This window comes from Acanthochromis polyacanthus, chromosome 19, assembly GCF_021347895.1.
Source record: "Acanthochromis polyacanthus isolate Apoly-LR-REF ecotype Palm Island chromosome 19, KAUST_Apoly_ChrSc, whole genome shotgun sequence".
NCBI lineage: Eukaryota > Metazoa > Chordata > Actinopteri > Pomacentridae > Acanthochromis > Acanthochromis polyacanthus.
Genome location: NC_067131.1, coordinates 20968862 through 20991200, shown reverse-complemented (window position 1 = coordinate 20991200; position 22339 = coordinate 20968862). Strand labels below are relative to the sequence as shown.

The following is a 22339-nucleotide window of genomic DNA, read 5'->3' as shown; positions in this document are numbered from 1 at the left end:
CTGCAATTCCTTCAAACCAGAACACCTTAAACATCATTTGCTTTCATATTTATCGCGTTTCAAGTCATTCTGAAGAAGAACTTTGTTTGAAAACACAATGTGTACATTAGTGACGCCTTCACGTCCTCAGCTGAAATGTACAGTTTGGTCAAATATAATATTCATGCAATTCCTTCAAACCAAGTCAACTCATTTGCTTTCATTTTTATCACGTCTCAACTCATTTTGAAGGAGAAATCTGATTCCCAAAGAAAATGGTGACTGGTCATCAAAGATGGTGTCTGTGGTGGCGCGGCGAATTTTGACTTTTCGCCATGAAAATTGAATTCCTTATCTCAGCTACAAATGGTCCAATTGGGACCAAACTTCACATGATGGACACAAGTCAGGGTCTGAGCACATCCACACTCAAGAAATTAGAAATTCTCATAGCGCCACCAATAGGCAATAACAAATGTTGCTCATTACATTTGCATTTACCATTACCTCATACTTTGTCAGATCATTCTACAAATTGGTCAGGTCAGTGTTCACGCCTTCACGATGCCACAGTGTGAAGATTTTGACGATTCATATAACGCTGTTGCCCTGGCAACGCATTGTTGCCGTGACAAACAAAGTACATTTTCACAGGTTAAAAATGCTCAAATGCTCACCATAAATTCCACACATATCTGGATTGACGAAGCAATTGATATTTTCGGGGAGTTTCACCCCTTTTGTGGCAAAATGGCTCGATAGCGCCACTTGGAAAATTTCAAACATTTACTACCGCCAGTGTGTGTCACCTACAAGTATGAAATTTGGTAGTAATATGTAACTCATCAAGACACACAAAAATGTAATTTACACCCATGCTGAAAACCCAACAGGAAGTGGGCCATTTTTTCAAAATGCTCCGCAAAAGTCTGAGGGAGTGAAAATGGTGACCCCTGAAATTTGACAATTCGCCATGAAACAGGAAATACTGTGTAACTGCTCCATGCTACATGCTCCAATCTGCATCAAACTTTACATGTGTGATCACAGTCCAGTCCTGATCACATTTATGGGCCAATATATACTCTCCGTTGCAGCGCCACCTGTTGGATGGACAGGAAAAGTTGTAAAACTAGCCTGAACATGCTCCAATCTGCCTGAAATTTTGCATGTGTGATCAGAGTCCACTTGTCATGGCATCCATAGGCCGACATACATGTGCTGCTATCTTGCAATGATTGAGAAATCTTTACCAAATCCGTGACTATAAGCCACATCACTGTCAAAATCTAATTAGGTGGTGCTTGTGTCCTTTCTGACCTTCCCTGAAAATCCATTAGTCTGTTTTTGAGTAATGTTGCTAACAGACAGACAAACAGACAGAAACAAATGCTGATCAACACATAACAGTAATAATCTGGGCTCCTTGGTGCAACTTTGAAGCTATTGGTAACTAACCAACCAACAGTCCTGATAAAAAAAAAAGTCCTCTTTATTTATAGCTGTGATTGTGATGTTTCCAGAGACATGTGGGACTTTTTATTGAAGTGAAAAATGAGCCACAATGAGGAAAAATGTGACAGTGGCAAAATAAATGAATAAACCAAATGAACACTTTGAATATGCTTGGGGTCCAGAGAGTTAAGATTCCCGTCTGGTTGTTGATCTAACCTCTCAAAAATTACCTCTATGTATTGTAGATACAGTCAATGTCCACAACAGATTTGCAAAGAGAAAGTAAGTACTACTTAAAAAGAACAAAACCAAGGTTTCGGACGAAATCAATGGAACATTGCATTTCTGTAAACGGGTCAATTTCTGGAACAATCCAGACAAGGAATCAAAAGAATCTAAATCACAAGCAAGATTTGAAAATGTAATTAAAACCAAGATATTGCTAAAATATATTGAAATGAATTAAGAGTTTCATAGTGTTTGTCATGAGAAAAAACTCTGACATAAGTTAGAGAGGCTGGACAGGCCTCTCAGACACGATAGTCATTTTGTTTGTTGTTTGTTTTAAGTGCTCATTGTAAACTGATTGTTGATATAAAGGGGCAGATTACATCAGTATATTCTTCTTTCTGCTCCCTTTCATTCATAAGTTGGAAACTTTTCTTTCTGTATTTTTTTAATTGTGTTTTTTCTTTTGTCAATGAATGAAATAAAAACTAACATATTGAGAAGCCTTTTTTTAATAAAATAAAAATAACCCCTTTCTTGCCTTTAAATGGCTGAGATGTAACTCTTCACTGTTGAAGGCTGGTTTCTCTCCACCTGAGGCCGAATTTGAAGAAGAATACAGAAAGCTCCTGCAGGCTGACAGGATTCATTCTTTAGGTTTGTTTCACGCTACTGTTCAAAAGTGTGTTATAACTACATCGGGGTACAGAGGCCCATTTCCAGCAACCATCACTCTTGTGTTCTGATGCTACATTGTGTTAGCTAATGGTATTGAAAGGCTATAGCTGAGGATGAGAAAACCCTTGTGCAATTACGAATGAAAGTGTGAATTCTCATGGAAAACAAGAAATTGATTGGGTGACCCTAAACTTTTGAACAGTAGCGTTTGTCTGAGCAGCAGCACAAGTTGCTTATGCTTGTTACCTATATAGTGCTGTTTAGGTGTGACAAATGTGTATAAAAAGAAGATTTCTGTAGGGGTAAATACTATTTCACTGCGCTTTTTTGTTTAAACCGTAGTATTGGTAAAAACGGGTCATTTTTTCTCTACTTTTTAAAAAAAATAAAAATTTAAACAAAAAACCAAAACAATTATTTGTTTTGAACCTTACAAGGATTCAAAGGGCTGCACTCTGCAATGAGTTTTATTCTCAGCTTGCTTCAGTTTGAGCCATTTCTACAAAGCACCAGTCCCACAAGGGACAAGAAGTTTTCCCTGAAAACATCATGTTGGACCACCCAGACAGCTTCAGCTTTGAGTAAACATGAAAAAACGTGAAATTGTCTGGGCAACCCCAAACTTTTGAATTGTAGTGTATATGAAGCCCTGCTGTTAGCTTCCCGAACACGTAAAATGCTTTAATCATAATGCCTTTCTGGACTTACTAGATTAGCACGCCAAGGCTGTTCGTTTCCCTACATGGCATTGTCAGAATTGCAGCATTTATTTATTTTTTTTAGAAATACAACATTTATTTATTAGTTATTAACAATCAGAAATTACAGCAACACAATGGTTATTTAATATAGATGTACCCACAAACAGAATGACTTTGCCTTGAGCACAGGCATGTGTTATGCAGATGTATGTTATGTACGGATACTGAATCGCATGACCTAAATATGTAGCCAGCAGCGAGAATTGATGGGACTTAGAAACACCCCCACAATTTATTAAATTGTTCTTTGTATCATTTCCGGTGAATAAGTCCAACAAGTCCACAGCAGTTGTTTTGTAGTTAGATCCCAATCATGTGATCGTCCTCAGGTAGCTGACGTAGTGTTTACTTGTAGTCATAGTTACAGTGACGCTGTGCATACAGAAATTCTTAACAAATCCATGGATCCAGACTATAAGCCACTTCACTATCGAAATTTAATCAGTTGGTCCTTGTATCATTTCTGATCTTCCCTGAAAATTTCATCAATATCCATTAGTCCATTTTTGAGTGATGTTGCCAACAGACAGACAGACAGACAAGCAGATGAACAGATAAAACAACACTGATCATTCCATAACTCCGCAGTGTTCCATGACTGAGTAATAAAATGAGTATGAATAAAAATGCTTTTGGACTAGTATGCTCTTTCCTCAGGCTTGATGTGCATAATATTTAAATCCAAGTAGCATTTGGTAGGCTCCATCACTCACAAAGAAAAATATTGATGAGTAAAAATACATTTAATGTTCTTTTTCTTTTCCTTCCAGCTTTTCCCTTCAGGGGTTGCCACAGCAAATCATCTGCATCCATCTAACCCTATCCACTGCATCCTCTTTCCTCATACCAACCAACTTCATGTCCTCTTTCACTCCATCCATAAACCTCCTTCCTCTTGGCCTCCTGCGTATTCACTATCCATCTGCTGTACATGCCAAACCATCTTAGTCTGGTCTCTCTGGCTTAATCTCCAAACCATCTAATGGACAGATACATTTATTGACCTCATGATACTGAATGCCAGTTATGTTTAGTATCAAAAGTTGGGTTTGATATGATAAAAAATGTCATTTTTTCAGCGAAAGCATTTTCAATCCAATTTGTTCAAGCATGAATTTTATATGCAATAATTTCTTTAAAAGCAAAACAAACACATTTCAAATGATTTGCTTTAATTGCACATTGGATATAAATAAGCTTGTTTTGTAAGTATTTTTGCACATTTTTTTTCATTTAAAATGGCTCAGAAAAGAAGAGCAGATTTCCCACTTAGCATGCTGTTTTATTAATGTGTTGTCATTTTGCAGCCTGTAGCGGTAACAGAAGGCCAAAGACATTGTTTGGTTTGGATCAGCCCCCCTGCAGTAAATGATGTTTGATGATGGTCCTCAGGAGAAATTGCCGCAGTGTTGGCTGACATTGACCCTAGCACTATTAATTTAAAATAATGGACATTGGATAGCCCACACTGGAATGAATCGGCATCGCTGGCTGTCTTTTTAGCTATTGAGTTGTTTACTGCATTTGTGTGTGTGTTTGTGTCAGCGGGGTTGTTCTGAGTGTGTAACGTGTCTAAAGTCCCAGTGTTGCATATCAGTTAGTGGCACACGCCCCTGTTGCATGGAAATAGATGGCACAGGGGTGAGAGAGAGAGAGGGAGAGAGATGAACACATTTCCTGCATACCACTCTGTTGCTTGTTCTCTCCGTCTTCTCCCTCCCGCTTCTGGTTTCTGAGCGAGAGAGTCTCACCAGCAGTGCTCTCCCCTCTCTCCCCTCTTCTCCCCCTCCCCCTCTGCCTCTCCCTCTCTCTTTCTCTCACTTATTACTCTCTCTCAGTCAGAGGGGATTCTCCGTAACAGCTGTAGCTTAATGTGATCCTCACTTGTCATCATCATTTCATTCTTTTTCCCCCCAGCATTTTCTCTGTTTTCTCGAATTGAAACCTCAGCTGCTGGAGTCACAGCTGACATCCACCGTTTGGATGCTACAAAGGTGCACAGAGCTTAGAAGGAAGGGAAGAGAACTTTTAAGGCTGCTATCAGTGCACCTTTCTCCTGGATCGCTTTATTTGCTATTTTGAGAGGTGTCAACAATGGAGGGAATTTTGTTGTAGTGGATGACTCATTTAGGTTATTTCTCTCCACTTAAAGCTGCTGGATGATATCTTTTTTCTCCCTTTGCTACACCTGTGTGCTTCACCTCTAACACACTCTGCAGAATCTGTAAGGACTTTACGGAGTGTGAAATATTGCCAGTAAGTGTGAGGTTTGGAGGAGAAAAGTGAGATAAAGCATAGCTGATGGAACCACAGCTGAGTGTTAAACCCCACTGTCCAGGAAGGCAGCCCAGGTAAGAACATCTATGACCCAGATAGAGCTGAAATTGTCCATGAAGATACATTCATGTGCATGCACTGTGGTGCTCATCGTAGTACAAAAGACAGGTCTATTAGTGAGGGCTGAACTGCAATACTCATCCAGACTGACTTTATCTCTGCCACTGGTGTTAATAAAACTGCTTAACTCTGAGAGGCGAAGTATTCTCTCACTTATTTCTGTCTGAACCTTGACAGCTGCGCATTAGTCTGAACAACGGGATACTTCTGTAACTGAGTTAAAACTTCCGTTAACAGTTGAGGAAGCTCTGATAAATGAGCAGATTAAATCTAGGCAGCACAGTGTATTGATTTGGAAATGTTGATGTGATTCCTGTGCTTAAGTTGTGAAGCTGAGTCAGTACTGATGTGTCATTGTGTTTCGACAGGCATAAGGCAAACTCCTGAATGTATTCCTGATTGAATCAGTATTCTACTGAGGTCAGGATGTGATGTTCACTCCGGGTAATTTACATGAGACGAGGCACTCTGGAAGTCCTTAAGAGAGCAATGAATATTTATATAGATCTGATTCATCACACCGTGTCTTAATTTCGTAAGAGAATTCAGAGAACAGCAGTTCTCAAACATACAAGGAGAACATACACTCAGGGTTGTTGCACCAGGACTTTCTTCATTTTGTGTACTCCCTGTGTACTCACAGAGAACAAGGATACATTTCATCATCAGGGCTCAGAAACTCTGCTGACATAATTAATGCTTGGATAGGACATCACTCAATAAGTGAAGCTGTCATTTCCACCAGCAATGTTCAATTTTGCTCATTTTGCAGCAATCAAAGCAATCAAACTTCAAGTTTAGAAATATTTCTCTCTCTTGTATTTTGCTGTCACTGTGTTTGCTGAATGTTTCCCAAACCAAACACTTCAGTCAGACTGTGGCAGTGCGGTTCAGTTTCTAAATTTGCCCAGCATCTCATTTAATGACTAATTTGGGAAAACACATGTAACCTACCATGAATGGTGTTTTATATGGCTCAAAATAAAAGTTCATTAGATTGGCATGAACTTGTAATTCTTTTTGGAGCTTTACTCTAAAGTGAATGAGCACAAAGAGAGATTTTCCTTAGTACATGTGAGTTGGTTTTATTTAGGTCTGCCTCTGTAGATATGCAAGCAGCCAGCAGTACTGAAAAAAAATGCAGATTTTGCAAATGATGATTAGAAATAGACCCTGATAAGAAGCTTTGCATAGAAAGTATGTTCATTAAGTCCCTCTCTAATTCCTACTTCTGCCGCAAATGGAGACCATGAATGATGGAAAACAAGCCAGTGTAGTTTCTCTGGCTATTAAAGAGCTACTTCAATGATATAATTGTCCCAGAATTCATCTATGTTAGATGACAGGAGGTTTAAACATATTTTTTTATAATCCCATACATTTCTGTTCTCATCCATCCAGACATGACGACAGTGTCCATGGAGCCTGTAGGAGTTCTAGCGGAGAGGGACGCCAATGCCACTGATCCCCTTCTGAGCTCGCATGAGGACACAGCTGCCACCTTCACCATCGGCACCATCCTCTCCATCATGTGCCTCATCGGAGTCTCAGGGAACATCTACACCCTGGTGGTTATGTGTCAGTCCATGAGGACTGCGGCCTTGATGTACATCTACATCATAAACTTAGCTCTGGCAGATCTGCTGTACCTTCTCACCATCCCCTTTGTGGTCTGCACACACTTCCTAAAGGGATGGTATTTTGGGGATGCGGGATGTCGGATTCTGATCAGCATGGACTTCCTGACTATGCATGCCAGCATCTTCACGCTGACGATCATGAGCACGGAGCGCTACTTTGCGGTGCTCAAGCCATTCGAAATGGTCAAACGATCTAAAAGTTACCGGAAGGCCATTGCGCTGCTGGTATGGGCAGCTTCTCTAATTCTCACCCTACCGATGATTGTTAGCATTCAGCTAATGACAGTGGGCACCAAGGCCATGTGTCAGCCCACCTTGTCACCACTCTCCTACCAGATTTACATCTCCTTCCTGTTCTGCACTAGCATTGTCGCTCCAGGACTGATCATTGGCTATCTCTATATCCAACTCGCACGGACTTATTGGATTTCACAGACGCAGACCTTCAAGCAGACCAAGAAACTACCTAATCAAAAGGTCAGTGAACCACAAGATAGTGTATTTCATGGGTTATGATTCTATTTCACACTAGTTTGCTTTCTCAAGGGACTTTCTGTGTTTTTCCCATCATTTGATGGGTGTGTGCTCAACTGTTTATGACAACCCCATTTCGAAGGTTCTCAGGACATCATTTGTCAGTGCTGTCCACCGATGTTACAAAATACCATTGAAAAAAGAAATTTTTTGTCTGATCAGAAGCTTCTATGATTGAAGCTTGGACACTGAAATGGAGAGGTTAGAGAGAGGTAAACATGATATTGGGGAGTGATTGTGGTCAGGGTGGACAAATAAAAACACTGACTGCAAGAGTTCAAGTGTAGTGGCCCATACAACTACCCCAACCTCCTCCTGTGGTGGACCATGTGATTCTTTTACATTGTCTGATTATGGTGGAAGATGTATTTTGACACTTTACTCAAGTAAAACTATTAATATCACCCTGTAAAAATACTCCATTACAAGTGAAACCTTGTATTTTAAGTATCATTTAAGTAAAACTATGTAAATATAATCAGAATACTGTACTTAAAGTAGCCATTTCACTGTGGAGAAATGGCGTCTGTGGCTGTTATAGTAGTATTTATTATATAAGACTATTATTTTCCATGCATTCATTTGAACGTAATATTTTACGGCTGCAGATTCTACTGCTCATTATCTCTTTTATATTATTCATAGTTTAATTTGAAAATAGTGCCCCTCAGGATTACTCAGGGTGCAAAAGACATTATCACAATGCTTATCTTGTCCAAACTTCTAAACTACTGAAGTTATTAAAGGGAGAAGGACCAAATCCCCATTTAAAAAAAACTTGAAATTTGAAACATCATTAAAAATGACTCGGACTGTTGATGACCAAAAGCAAAATACTATAGTTTTTAATTAGTTTTCTTTCAGTTGACAAATCACTTTATCAATACTTCTTGAAACAACTTAATTTCTAAGTATTACTCAATACACTTTCTTAAAAGTTCTTTATACTTTTAACATAGTCTCTCCAAATAAGTCTGGGGTCCAATTCTTGGTCTCCTATTTCAGCTGCTTCACCCCAGGACATGTCTTCTACCTCCACAGATATTCCACTGACAATATTGCTGATTAAGATACACTTTTCACAAAGTGTTTCAGAACTCCCGAGGGAATGTTCCTATCCCAAAACTCTCAGTGTTCATAATGTTCTTTCTTACAGCTATTATATGAGATGTGTTGCTCAGGATTTGCCAACAACAATCATGTCATTATTGGCTGGCAAGAAGTTGCTATTTAAGATTGTGTGAGTGTAGCAGCATCACTTAAAGCGTTGTTATCACGCTTCTCTGTGCCAGCTGCTATTCTATTTTCCAATTCCCCTTAGCTCTCTGCTCATGCTGAGATCGACTCCGTTCCAATTTGATTCATTGCAGGGCTTAAGAAGGCTTCATTTTTTCTTATCAGTGTTATTAACAAAGTGGTGAATGTCGCCCTCCAGTTCAATCAGATTTTGGAACAAAATCATAGAGCAAAAGAAAATTTTGACTGTACAGATTTCTCTCTTTCTCTACTGGTGCTGTGAGACACCTAACCTACAAGACGAAACGCTATCGCAAGTCATTCATTCCATCTGCTATAAGACTTTACAACATCAGCATCACTGGCTGATGTTTACACAAAACTGGACTCTGTCACACAATCCCTTACTACATAATCTGCACAGTTCTCTCGTACTTCACATCATTCCATAAGCCACCTTTCCCATCCTACACTCCTGGACATATTGTGATTGTTATTATGATAAACATTATATTTTTGTTTATTGTTGCTATTGTTGCTTTACTGTAAGATGTATGCTGCTGTAACATGGGAAATTTCCCCGGACATGGGGTGTAATAAATGATTATCTTATCTTATCTTATCTTATCTTATCTTATCTTATCTTATCTCATCTCATCTCATCTTTAACTGGGGATCCTTTACAGTTATCACACTGGGGCAACAGAGGTGGACCCCACCCTTGGTTTTCATTGTACTCATTATGTCAAAGAAGTCACCAAAAATGAAACAGGGTCAAAGAGCTTTAGCTGTTCATAGATAAAAGGTCATAATTCCTTGTCATTAGCCTAGTGAGTTTGATTTACTTTTTAAAATCTTTTAACCTCCTGCTGACTATAGAACATACACTATTGTTCAAAAGTTTGGGTTCACCCAGACAATTTCATGTTTTCCATGAAAACTCACAATTTTATTCATGCGCTAACATAATTGCACAAGGATTTTCTAATTATCAATTTGTCTTTCAGCACGATTAGCAAACACAATGTAGCATTAGAACACAAGAGTGATGGTTACTGGAAATGGGCCTCTGTACCCCTATGTAGAGATTCCATTAAAAATCAGCCATTTCCAGCTAGAATAGTCATTTACCAGGCACTCAGATAGCTCAGTTGGCTGAACGGGTGACCCATAAACATAGTTTATAGTCGCTCATGCAGCTGTCATGGGTTTGAATCCAGCCATGGACATTTACTGCATGTCACCCCCCACTCTTCTACCTATGTTTCCTGTTTCTCTACTGTCCTATGTAATAACAAGAAAACCACTCAGAAAGCACAGTACTACACCAAGGCTGTTCAGTCCCCCACATGGCATTGACAGGAATGCAGTGCGTTTTTTTTGTAGAAATGCAGCATTCCCTGCCTTACAACAATTTTAGTTCAACTTCAGTTAGCTCACTGTGTTGCAGCAGTACATTAGCTTAATGCTCCCATAGTGAACATTTCGACAGCATTTATAGAGGTTGATGTCTGTCACACTACTGTGAAACAAGGTGTTTTTATTACCTCTTTCAGTCTTTATCTTTGTATGTTGTATTGTATTAAAATATCACTTATTTCAGGGAATCAAACAGATAAGAAAAGGTTAAAAAATAAAACAATAAAATAAACAAAAGTGAGAACAGTGGATAAAAAAAATCTTCAACATCTCAGGTCATGCTTGCCAGGGAGAAAATTTACAATGTATTTGCTTTAGAAGCTCATTTCTAGTACTTGCAGGAATATTTGCAGTTGCCTGAAAAGTGCTTCAAACTGCCATCAGGGGATTAAACAACCTCCCATAAAACACATGAAAGGAATGACCTGAATACAGACAAACACGAGAAGAAACAAAACTGGATATAGGAAATCAATTCAGCTACATCAGATGGGCAATCTTTGTCCTCAAGCTCTCAAAGTCCTTTAAATCCCATTTTGCAGCGAAGTCACAACCAGGACCACTGAAACACTCGCGGACCACTCGGTGTCAGCTCAGCGTTGGATTTTAAAATACCCTAGGTGTGATTTTCAAGCTGACAGAGAACACAGCCAAACCTGTCTCCACAAAAATATGTTTCTTTACAGCTAAACTGCAATCTCAATTATGTTTTGAGTGACTTTTTGTGACAAATCAAAAATATGAGTTCAGTCATCATATGTTTTCATTTTTTTCTTTTACTGTCACTCTTTAAAACATGTAGCAAAAAGGAAGAATTTTAACCCAAACTGCAATATTTTCCTAAACTTAATCATGTGGTACTACGGTACTAATATTTGTACTTATGTGTTCATCTTCGTGTCAACAAGTATGATATGATCCTAATCCTTTGGTTAATAAACCTAACTAAACAGAGTGACACACCAAAAGTAAATAAAACTTAAGCCTAAGAATAAGAATCCCACTTCCTTACACATACCTTCAAACTGGAAGCCTTTCCTGTTACATTGTACTGTCGCAATCGGATGTTCATAAAATATATAAATGAGAATGGAGTTCTTAGGCTCTATAGGTAATGCAGGAATTTTGTGTGGACAGAGTTGTACAATACCTAACATATCAGGAGTTTCACATTTCTCTACCTTACTACCTTAGAAAAACTCAAGGCTACACAGTTGGCTCACTATCTTGCTGCTAACAATGCACAACTGTCATATCTTTATTTTAAGTCACTGATGAAACGAAAGTAGTAAACGAAAATAACTTTTCTTGTCAAATCTGTACGTATTTAATAGGAGTTTTATCTGAAAATACAATGCAATCACAAACACCAGACATCTATCCTTATGATCTAATAGGTTTTGACTTTTGCTGTTGACAAGATGAAATGAGAAAGCACTCAGAGAGTGCAGTACTCGGCCAAAGCTGCTCAGTCGTTGTATGATTTCCGACAAATAAGTCCCAATAAGTCCGCAGCGTTAGATATGTAGTACAATCTAAATCATGTGATCGTCAGCAGGCAGCTGAGGTAGTGTTCACTTGTTGTCATAGTTACACTGACGCAGTGATGCTACCTCATTATGATACAAAAATATTTAGCAAATCCATGGATCCACGCTATGAGTCGCATCACTGCCAAAATCTAATCACTTGGCCCTTGTGTCATTTCTGACCTTCCCTGAAAATTTCATCCAAATCTGTTATTCTGTTTTTGAGTAATGTTGCTAACAGAGAGAAAGAAGGACAGACAGACTAACAGATGGACAAACGTACGCCAATCATCACATAACTCCATTGCGTTCCTTAGTGGAGTAATCATGGAATTGGAGCTTTTAAGTGCTTATAACAGGTCTTGTGATTTCAGAAGCCTTGCAAAGACAAGTGATTGGATTGGTAGAAAAGACCAAAGCAGAACTTTTTTGGGGAATACAGATAACACTTAGCTCAGCATCTCACATCAATGTTGCTCCATCAGGTGTGCTGCCAAATGAAATGTGAGTCTCATTAATAGCACCTTTCTCTGTTCTTGCACCCTTGCAGGTGCTGTACCTGATCTTCACCATTGTGCTTCTGTTCTGGGCCTGTTTCCTGCCCTTTTGGATCTGGCAGCTGCTGGGTCAGTTTCACCCGTCACTGCCTCTGTCCACTAAAGCCAAACGCAATATCAACTACCTGACCACATGCCTGACGTACTCAAACAGCTGCATCAACCCATTCCTCTACACGCTGCTCACCAAGAACTACAAGGAGTACCTGAGGAAGCACAAACGGTCATGGACGGCTGCCAGCTACTTCAACCGGCGGAATCGTTTCCAGCGTTCACCACGCAGATCGCCGTCTGCCAGCAGCCAGCAGTGTACTGAGAGCTTCATGCTCACTCACACAGCCTCACTAAGAGCTCATAACAGCAGTTTGTGAGGTAGGAGCAGCTTTCTCTCACTAAAATGGGATTTGTTAACTGTTGTGAAAACCAGAAGAAAGCCTAAACACCCCTGCTGAAAAAACCAGCATGGACCAGCATGCTGGTCACCAGAATGAAGACCAACATTTGTTGTGTTTTGAAGCTGGTCACCAGCATGGTATGCTGGTATGCTGGTGACCAGCATGGCATGCTGGTCACCAGCATGGCATGCTGGTCACCAGCTTCAAAACACAACAAATGTTGGTCTTCATGCTGGTCACCAGCTTCAAAACACAACAAATGTTGGTCTTCATGCTGGTGACCAGCTTCAAAACACAACAAATGTTGGTCTTCATGCTGGTCACCAGCTTCAAAACACAACAAATGTTGGTCTTCATGCTGGTGACCAGCATACCAGCATGCCATGCTGGTCACCAGCTTCAAAACACAACAAATGTTGGTCTTCATGCTGGTGACCAGCATACCATGCTGGTCATCAGCTTCAAAACACAACAAATGTTGGTCTTCATGCTGGTGACCACCGTGGCATGCTGGTATGCTGGTGACCAGCATGGTATGCTGGTATATACCAGCATATCAGCATACAATGCTGGTCTGTAGTGCTGTGTCACCTGTATGAGATGCTGTTGGCTTATTGCCCACACAGAATAATGGCAAGCTGGTAATGTGGTCCTATCATGGAATACTGATGTCAAGCATTCTATTCTATGGTCACCAATCTTTTATGCCGATTAGCAGAACCATACCTGTTGATATTAGTCTCTGTTGGGATGCTGGAATGTTGATTGCGACCAGAAGTTGTAAAAATATCACGTGCTTAATGTTTCTTAATGTCAAGTTGCTGTTCAATGAAGACAATTTGAGGTTTCATGACAATGTAGTTTAATAACAATAAGGTAACAAACATTAGGAAATATATTACATAATATTATTTAATAAGATGAATGACTAAGATTACAAATAAACACACAATACATCTATGGGCCTAAACAAGGAAAATCCAAAACATGAAAATGCAATATACTGTACAACTGGAAATGTTTTGGACTTAGACACTCACCACTTAAGTGGCCTTTTTTTTTGTCTATTAATGTCCATGATTTTTTCGGAGATGCAACATCCAGCCTTTCCCACCCTGGCTTCCAATTCTGCTTGTTCCACATTCTGTTTTTTCAGCCACTGCCTGAAACACACTGAAAAGACATGCACAGATTTGTAAGTATCACAGTGTATTAGAAAAATACAATCAAGCATCATAATGCCAAAATGTTAGTAATCTAAGTCTCATGCAATTTGTACACAATTGACTGAAACATGCAAACCCCCCTAATATTGATCTTTATACATGAGTACTTTATCACACTTCCATTCACTGCAAGGGACAAAAATTTCTTTCTAGTTTGATGTTTCTGTAACACCAGGCCAAAGAAACTGTTGGCAGTGCATACTAAATAACCCTGTTAACTGTAAAATCCAATTAGTTATCATTACTTAAAAAAAGCATGCAAACCGGTTGCACTTAAAAAAAAACAAGTAAAGAGAACGAGTTAAATTTAGTTGTACTAACTAGCACTTCCTTTGTAGAGTACACTTACAAATGAGGTTCAGCAACTAAAACAATCAAGTAGACTGTACTTGATAACTCATTTTAGAACACGCTTGACTTAGTAAAGACTACTCAGAATTACTATTTCAATCTACTAAATTGCATGTTAAATTTACACTGTTCAGTTCATTTAACATATTTATCTAAGTTGAACTAACTTAGCATTTCTAAGTTATATATTTACTTGGACAGCAATCTGACTTATTTTCTAAAACCATGCAAACTGAACTTCAGCAATTCAAGTGGTTCAAAACTATCCATACAGGAATGAAAAACAGGCTCCAATTTCTTAAAATAATCCGAATTACAATTAAACATAATAAATCAAGGTAATAACTGCTGAAAGTTCAAATATAAATTGCCTTTTATTTTTCTTCCATTTACATCAACTTTTTCTTCTCTTTATAACACTGTATTTAACACAAAAACCTGAGAGGGTAATGACTGGCAATCTCACCTGTGTGAATGAATGTACGAACATCTACAGCCTCTAACTTGCTGATGAACCCGTGGGCTGACAGTGAACAATAAGAAACAACTGAATCCACTCGTGCATTTGCATTGTAACTCAACAAGAGATTTTTAAGACTTTGCAATTTTGGTGGGAGTTTGCTCTCTCCCAGGCCAAGCATCACTCTTTGAATGAAGCCCAAAGTGTTTTTCATGGCCTTTGGGTAATCTAAATGTAAAGCGTATGACAATCCAAACAAAAGGCAAAGTGCCTCAGGCAGGTTCTGGACATTGTCCATTACAATACCTCCCTCAACAATGATGGCAGTAGATATTGGGTGAAGGTGGAGCTGATTTGGAACGACTTGCTCATCTTCACTGACAACAGTCAGCACCCCGACAGATACTTTTGCCCACGTCTCATCAGTGTCACAATCCTGTGATGAAATCAAACAAAACATTCCATCAGCAAAATGTTGTAAATTGTCAATTAAAAATTGTCCCCATTTCAACTGTCCTGACGACACTGCTTTCTAGCCTTGTGCATTAAAGGAATACTCAGACAATTTGGGAGTTAACCCTTTCTCTGTCATTTTCATAGAGAGACATGATCAATATCATTTTTGTGTCAATACGACCAGTAGCTGGCTTTAAGCTCTTAACAACATGGCTTAGCTCAGGCTCGATAAAAGTGAACAAAATATTCACTGTCATGATTTCTGCTAAGGTAAGTTGTGATGCTAACAGCTGGAAGCCAGCCACTGGACTGTATCAATCTAGAAAACTTTTAAGATTTTCACCTCTGCCATGAAGGTTATGTTTTGGGTGGGTTTGTTTGTCTGTTAGAAACATAACTCTGTGTGCAGATTTTGATGAGACTTTCAGGAAATGTCAGAAATGGGACAAAGAACAATTGATTAGATTTTGAGGGTGATCCAGATCACTGTCTGGATACAAGAAATATTCTGCGTTCTCTGAGTGCATTTCTAGTTTTTCAGGCATTTCTGCTTTATTTGATAGTGTCTGTGGAATCAGCTCTCTCCATGCGTCAGACAGGCAGACACTCTCTCTACATTTAAGTCTAGGCTTAAAACCTTCCTCAGGATGGCGAAGCCATTTTTAGCATGTTTAGCCACGGTGGCGAAGCTAATTTTGCCTAATAAATGTGAAAAAATAGTTAACTTACAACTTTTTCGTGATTTGCCGAGTGATAATCAAAGAAAATAACAAACCGCGCCTCCTTTACAGCACTAGATTTAAGGCTGAGAGGTCCGGTCGCCCAAATGACATTTTTTGGGCCACCAACATACATCAATTTAGACATTTTTAGGAGCCAAAATCAACTTTCAGTGGCCAAAAAAATTAATCCTACTTTTTTTTTTTTTTTGGAGGGGGGAGGGGGAAGAGATCCAGTTCCTCTTCCACGTCAACTTGTTAGCTGGAGCCGCCGAGCCATTACTGGTCGCTGGGCAAAGTGTGCCTTAAAACCCCCCACGGCCGTGAAAAGTCACCCACGAATGAGCAGCGCATTGTCCGGAGCTCCTAGTGGGTGACTGGGGACGTTGACAGCCGGAACAGGTGCGGTTTGTCCCGGGCAGATGAGCGGCGAGGAGCGGCAGGTGTTAGCCGAGCAGCTAGCAGGGGAGTCTGAGCAGTCTGTGACCAGGGAGAGCAGCCAGCGGACCTGCCGAGTTGAAAAAATGAGAGCTCCGGTGGCTTGGTGCTTTCCATTCGCGGTGCTCAGGCTCAGTTGGTGCTGTCCTCCGGATGCCGCCACCACATTCTGGGCTGGTTCTGGATCCGACGGAGTCTCGCGGACTCCCGCGAGATGTTAACGACGTTAACATCAGCGACAATAAAATGTTCAAATTTGAAATTAAATCGGCGGAAACTTGGATTTGGAGGTCAGTAGTCCAACTCAAAATATTTGGGCCCCTAACCAGCGTGTTTTTTGTCATTTTTGGTCGCCAAAATCGGTTTTTAGTCGCAAATGGCGACCTGGCAACCGTCTAAATTGAGCGCTGCTTTACTGAAGAACGCTACCGAGTACAACCGGAACGACCCAAATGCTTCCAATCATTAATAGATGCACACTGTCACGTGTTTCGTCTCAGTCAATCAGAAAAAAGGATTCGGACTAACCCCGGGAAGGCGTACAACAATGAGGACAAGGAGAGGGATCTGTCAGTGGCTGGAAAATGTTCTAAGTCATAAACAATTGCAATATCACATAGTGACTGTTTAATCAAAGGCTTTTCTAGTCTGCATTATTTTGTAATACAAATTAGTAATTTCTAGTCTGAGGGATAATTTAATGACTGAGAGTACTTTCCAGTGATACTTTGTAGTTTTAGAAGAAAGCCATTCTATGGCAAAAATAATGTTTTTGTTTAGATGAATCTCATTTTTTTCACGAATTATCATGAATCTCAATAGGAAAGTAAGATTCAGTACTTTCTAGTCTTAAAAAGTGTTGAATGAGTATGTATTTTATGTTACAGATTGATATATTGATTTTTTACAGTAATTGTTGTGCGTATTTCTTATTACTTAGAAATAAAAATAGTCCAGATGCAAATTGTGTATGAGTAACTTGTTTAATTAAAATGTTGAAATAAACTGAAGCAATATTGAACATAATTTTTGGCCTCAAAATGCACCAGAATGCAGGAAAAGGACTCCATTTTGTCAAAATTTTTCCCTGCATTAAATCCTGTCCAAATGCAACACGTGCCTGTTCCTTGGAGGAAGCGATGCAAGAAAGAGTTTAGCTGGCTGTGAATCTCAATACAGGACACGAGGTCACATTGGGTGCAACAGTACAGTGAAATCATAGCACTCTGTGAGGGACAACAAGCAGCAGTTCTACTCAACCATGGATAAATTAGGGGCTGAAGGTCAAGACGAAGAAACGAGGTCCATTCGCTCAGCGAAGTCCTCAAAGTCTTCAGGAAAACTGACTGTTAGATCATCAGCAGCATGTTCAAGCAGGTCATCAGCGTCAACCCGAGCCAGTATGGCAGCAGCACGAGCACAAGCAGAAGCTCAAGCGGTGAAAGCCAGATTAGCCTATGCTGAAAAGGAGATGAGCATTAAAGTGGAAAAGGCCCGTTTAGAAGCAACTCTCGACGTGCTCAATCTCCAAAAGGAAGCCGATGCAGCCATGGCTAAAGCAGAGGTGATGGAGTCAGCAGCAGCTCAATTTGACATAGCTGAATCAAAGGAAGAGTTGTCATTTTTGCCACTACAACCAACACTGGAGCAAAAAGTGAGTGAATACATAAATGAACACAAATACACTGACCCGGCTCAAGACAATAGAGACACATTTCAACATGATGACAGCAAATATCAGATGGAACGATGCAAACAACCAGTAATGTACACACCTCTTGGTCCCAAGATAGAACCAGTGCAATACCCATTTACGTCACAAGATGGTGCTACACCACCACAAAGAGATGCAACTCCACAAATTCCCCATCATGTGTTAACACCACAGCAGGGATTAAGCCCAAATAATAATGCTGACAGCATAGCAAGTGACCTTGCCAGATTTCTAGCCAAGAGTCAACTTGTAACTGGAGGACTGTCTAAATTTGATGATAAGCCAGAGAGTTACCTAAGCTGGAAAGCCACATTCCAGAGTACCATCGGGAACCTTGGACTTACAGCCAGTGAAGAAATGAATCTACTCATTAGGTGGCTAGGCCCTGAGTCCTCTGAGCATGCTAAAAGACTAAAAGCAGTCAACATAAAGTATCCACCTGCTGGTTTGAATATGATATGGGTGAGATTAGAGGAATGTTACGGCTCGCCAGAAGCAATAGAAAACTCCCTGTTTGCCAGAATACAAAATTTCCCAAAACTCTCTGGCAAAGAACCACACAAGCTTCGTGACCTGTCAGATTTACTGTGTGAAATCCAAGCTGCAAAGCTAGACGGATATTTACCTGGGTTAAGTTACCTTGACACGGCCAGAGGAGTAGGTCCAATCGTGGAGAAGCTGCCTTACCACCTTCAAGAAAAGTGGACCATGGTAGGCTCAAAGTTTAAAGAAGACCACAATGTTAGCTTCCCACCCTTCTCAGTCTTTGTTGAGTTTGTGAAAGGTCAAGCCAAAGCAAGGAATGATCCAAGCTTCGCCACAAATTTCAACACAACAAATCTCTTGTATGACCATCACACTCCCAGCTATAGAAAAGGTAAACCAACTGGTAACTACAACCAAAGGCCATCAGTCACAGTGCACAAGACGGACGTATCATCAGAGGGATCCAACACGAAAGAAGCAGGTAAAGACATTGAAAGACAGTGTCCCATACATCACAAACCCCACCCACTTAAAAGATGCAGGGGTTTCAGAGCTATGCTACTCGAGGACAGAAAAAAGTTGCTCAAAGACAACAACATCTGCTTTCGCTGCCTTGCTTCGACCTGCCACCAAGCCAAACATTGTACAGTCACAATTAGATGTGAAGAGTGCGACAGTGAGAAACACCTGACAGCTCTTCATCCTGGCCCACCACCGCAAATGTCCAGGTCTCCTTCATCTACTAAAGAGCATGGCGGGGAGCAAACAAATGCACTGGACTCAGATGTTACTGCCACATGTACAGAGGTATGTGGAAACAAAATCACAGGGAAATCCTGTTCTAAGATCTGCTTGGTGCAAGTCTATCCCAAAGGTCAGCGAGACAACAGCAAAAGAATGTATGCAATAATTGACGATCAAAGTAACCAATCACTTGCAAAGACAGAGTTTTTTGACATATTTAATATACAAAGCCCAGCTGAACCATACACGCTGAAAACCTGTAGTGGTATTACACAAGTGACTGGTAGAAGAGCATGTGACTACATAGTCGAGTCATTAGATGGAAAAATGAGTTTTCCGCTCCCCACACTCTTAGAGTGTAACGCCATCCCCAACAATAGGGAAGAAATACCCACTGCAGAAGCTGCTTTACACCACCGCCATCTGAAAGCAATAGCTCCTGAAATACCACCTCTCGACCCAAGTGCAGATATACTGTTGCTGATAGGACGGAACCTTTTGAGAGTTCACAAAGTGAGGGAGCATGTTAATGGCAGACACAACGACCCATTTGCACAGAAGCTTGACCTGGGCTGGGTTATTGTTGGTGACGTGTGTCTTGGCAATGCTCACAGGCCAAATGAAGTGACTGCTCTGAAAACACATGTATTGGACAATGGCCGCCCAAGCTATCTCACTCCCTGTGACAGTCGCTTCAGTGTAAAGGAGGACTTCAGTTTAAGCCAAGAGAAAGCCATTTCCAATCAACTGCCATTGGCTCACCCACATCACAGACTCACAGTTGAGAATTTAGGGGAGACTGTGTTTTGTCGCACTAACAAAGACAACCAACTAGCTCATTCTGTCGAAGACACAATCTTTCTGAAGAAGATGGAGGGATTCTTCAAGGACGACAGTAACAGCTGGGTTGCACCACTCCCATTTCGGACCCCCAGATGCAAACTCCCGGACAATCGGTCCTACGCCTACCAACGGCTCACGTCCTTACGTCGTATGCTTGACAAGAAACCAGAATTGAAAAGACACTTCACAGAGTTCATGCAGAAAATGCTCGACAACCAACATGCAGAGCTTGCTCCACCACATAACAGCAGCAAAGAGAACTGGTATCTCCCGATATTTGGTGTATACCATCCACAAAAGCCAGGAAAGATACGTGTGGTGTTTGATTCCAGCGCACAGTTTGATGGAGTGTCCCTCAATGACGTACTGCTTTCCGGCCCAGACATGAACAACACACTTTTGGGTGTGCTTCTTCGTTTCAGGAAAGAACCAGTCGCCATTACAGCTGACATTGAACAAATCTTTTACTGTTTTGTAGTCCAGGAAGATCATAGGGATTACCTTCGCTTCCTGTGGTACGAAGACAATGACCTAACCAAAGACATAGTAGACTACCGAGTGAGGGTGCACGTCTTCGGTAACAGTCCCTCCCCAGCAGTGGCGATCTACGGGCTGAGAATGGCAGCGAGGGAGGCAGAAAGTGAATATGGAACTGATGCTCGAAACTTCATAGAGCAGGACTTCTATGTCGACGATGCGTTAAAGTCTTTTCCAACTGAAACTGAGGCTATTGATGTCCTACAGAGAGCTCAAAAAATGCTTGCCCTCTCTAATCTGCGTCTCCACAAGATTGCTTCTAATAAAGTGGAAGTGGTGAGTGCATTCCCCCCTGAAGACAGGGCCAAAGATATCAAAGACCTTGATTTGACAACTGATGAGCTTCCACTCCAGCGCAGCTTAGGGGTGAGTTGAAATCCCACATCAGACACATTTACATTCTGTGTTCCACAGCAGCAGAAGCCCTTCACTCGTCGTGGCGTGCTCTCGACAGTCAACAGCTTGTTTGACCCCCTTGGTTTGCTTGCACCCGTTACCATCAAAGGCAGACTTCTTCTCAGAGAGCTCACTAGCAGCAACATTGAGTGGGACAGTCCCTTACCCCAAGACATGTATGATGACTGGAGAAGATGGCATGATTCATTGCAGAGTCTCACAAATCTTCACATACCACGTACCTACGTCACATTCTCCATCTCACAAGCCACCTTCATTGAACTTTGTATGTTTTCAGATGCTTCAGTGAAAGCCATCGCTGCGGTAGCTTACCTGAGGGTCACACATGAAGATGGGCACAATGAAGTTGGGTTCGTGATGGGTAAGGCCAAACTGGCTCCTGTTGCGGAACTCACCATACCTCGATTAGAGCTCTGTGCTGCAGTACTCGCTGTGGAGATGGCAGAGCTCCTCACAGAAGAGCTGAAAATAAAGACTGACAGGACAACATTTTACACTGACAGTAAGGTGGTGTTAGGATACATAAGCAATCAGAACAGAAGATTTCATGTATATGTGAACAATCGTATACAGAGAATCAAGCAGTCTTCTCTACCAGGCCAATGGAGATATGTCCAGTCAGAGCACAATCCTGCTGATCATGGCTCTCGGTCTTTAGCAGCAGAGAAACTTGCTAGCACTGCATGGTTGTACGGCCCAGCATTTCTTCTCAATCACGAGAGCCTTTCCACAGAAAAGGGCCCATTTGAACTCATTGATCCAGAGTCAGATGTTGAAATTCGTCAGAATGTGACTGTGCTTGTGACCACATCTGTTCCAGGTGCCTTAGGTTTGTCACGCTTTGAACGGTTCTCAAAATGGACTTCCCTTGTCAAAGCAGTGGCCTACCTCCGTCACATCTCTCACAGTTTCAAGTCCAAAGATGGTGGTGGTTGTAGAGGCTGGCACCTCTGTAAAGCATGTCTCACGGATGAAGCTTTATCTCAAGCAGAGAACACAATCATCAGGTGTGTTCAGCACAAAGTCTATGCAGAGGAAATAAAATGTGTCATGACAAAACAAGACATATCACGCAACAGTTCTCTCCACAAACTTAATCCTATTATTGATGACAAAAACCTACTGCGAGTAGGAGGACGA

The 22339-nt window shown here is 40.8% G+C and overlaps 1 protein-coding gene and 1 long non-coding RNA gene across 4 annotated transcripts in view; one reads left to right on the top strand and one right to left on the bottom strand.

Moving 5' to 3' along the window:
* LOC110956095 (urotensin-2 receptor) overlaps positions 1 to 12902 on the top strand; it is a 70283-nt gene extending 57381 nt beyond the window's left edge. For 2 of the 3 annotated variants that reach the window (XM_051939230.1, XM_051939231.1), the window contains 2 exons: positions 6900 to 7615; positions 12407 to 12902. In XM_051939230.1, coding sequence (XP_051795190.1) covers positions 6902 to 7615; positions 12407 to 12784 — 1092 coding nt within the window. In that variant the 5' untranslated portion in view covers positions 6900 to 6901 and the 3' untranslated portion in view covers positions 12785 to 12902. Of the gene's footprint in view, positions 1 to 4895; positions 5453 to 6899; positions 7616 to 12406 lie in introns of those variants that run through there. The other variant, XM_051939232.1, reaches the window with a different exon arrangement.
* A 751-nt stretch (positions 12903 to 13653) lies between these two features.
* Positions 13654 to 16210, bottom strand: LOC127531043 (uncharacterized). The gene is made up of 2 exons (XR_007937902.1): positions 16031 to 16210; positions 13654 to 15281 (listed from the first exon to the last, which is right to left on the bottom strand). It is a non-coding gene; the product is annotated as an uncharacterized LOC127531043 (long non-coding RNA).
* Positions 16211 to 22339: the final 6129 nt, after the last annotated feature.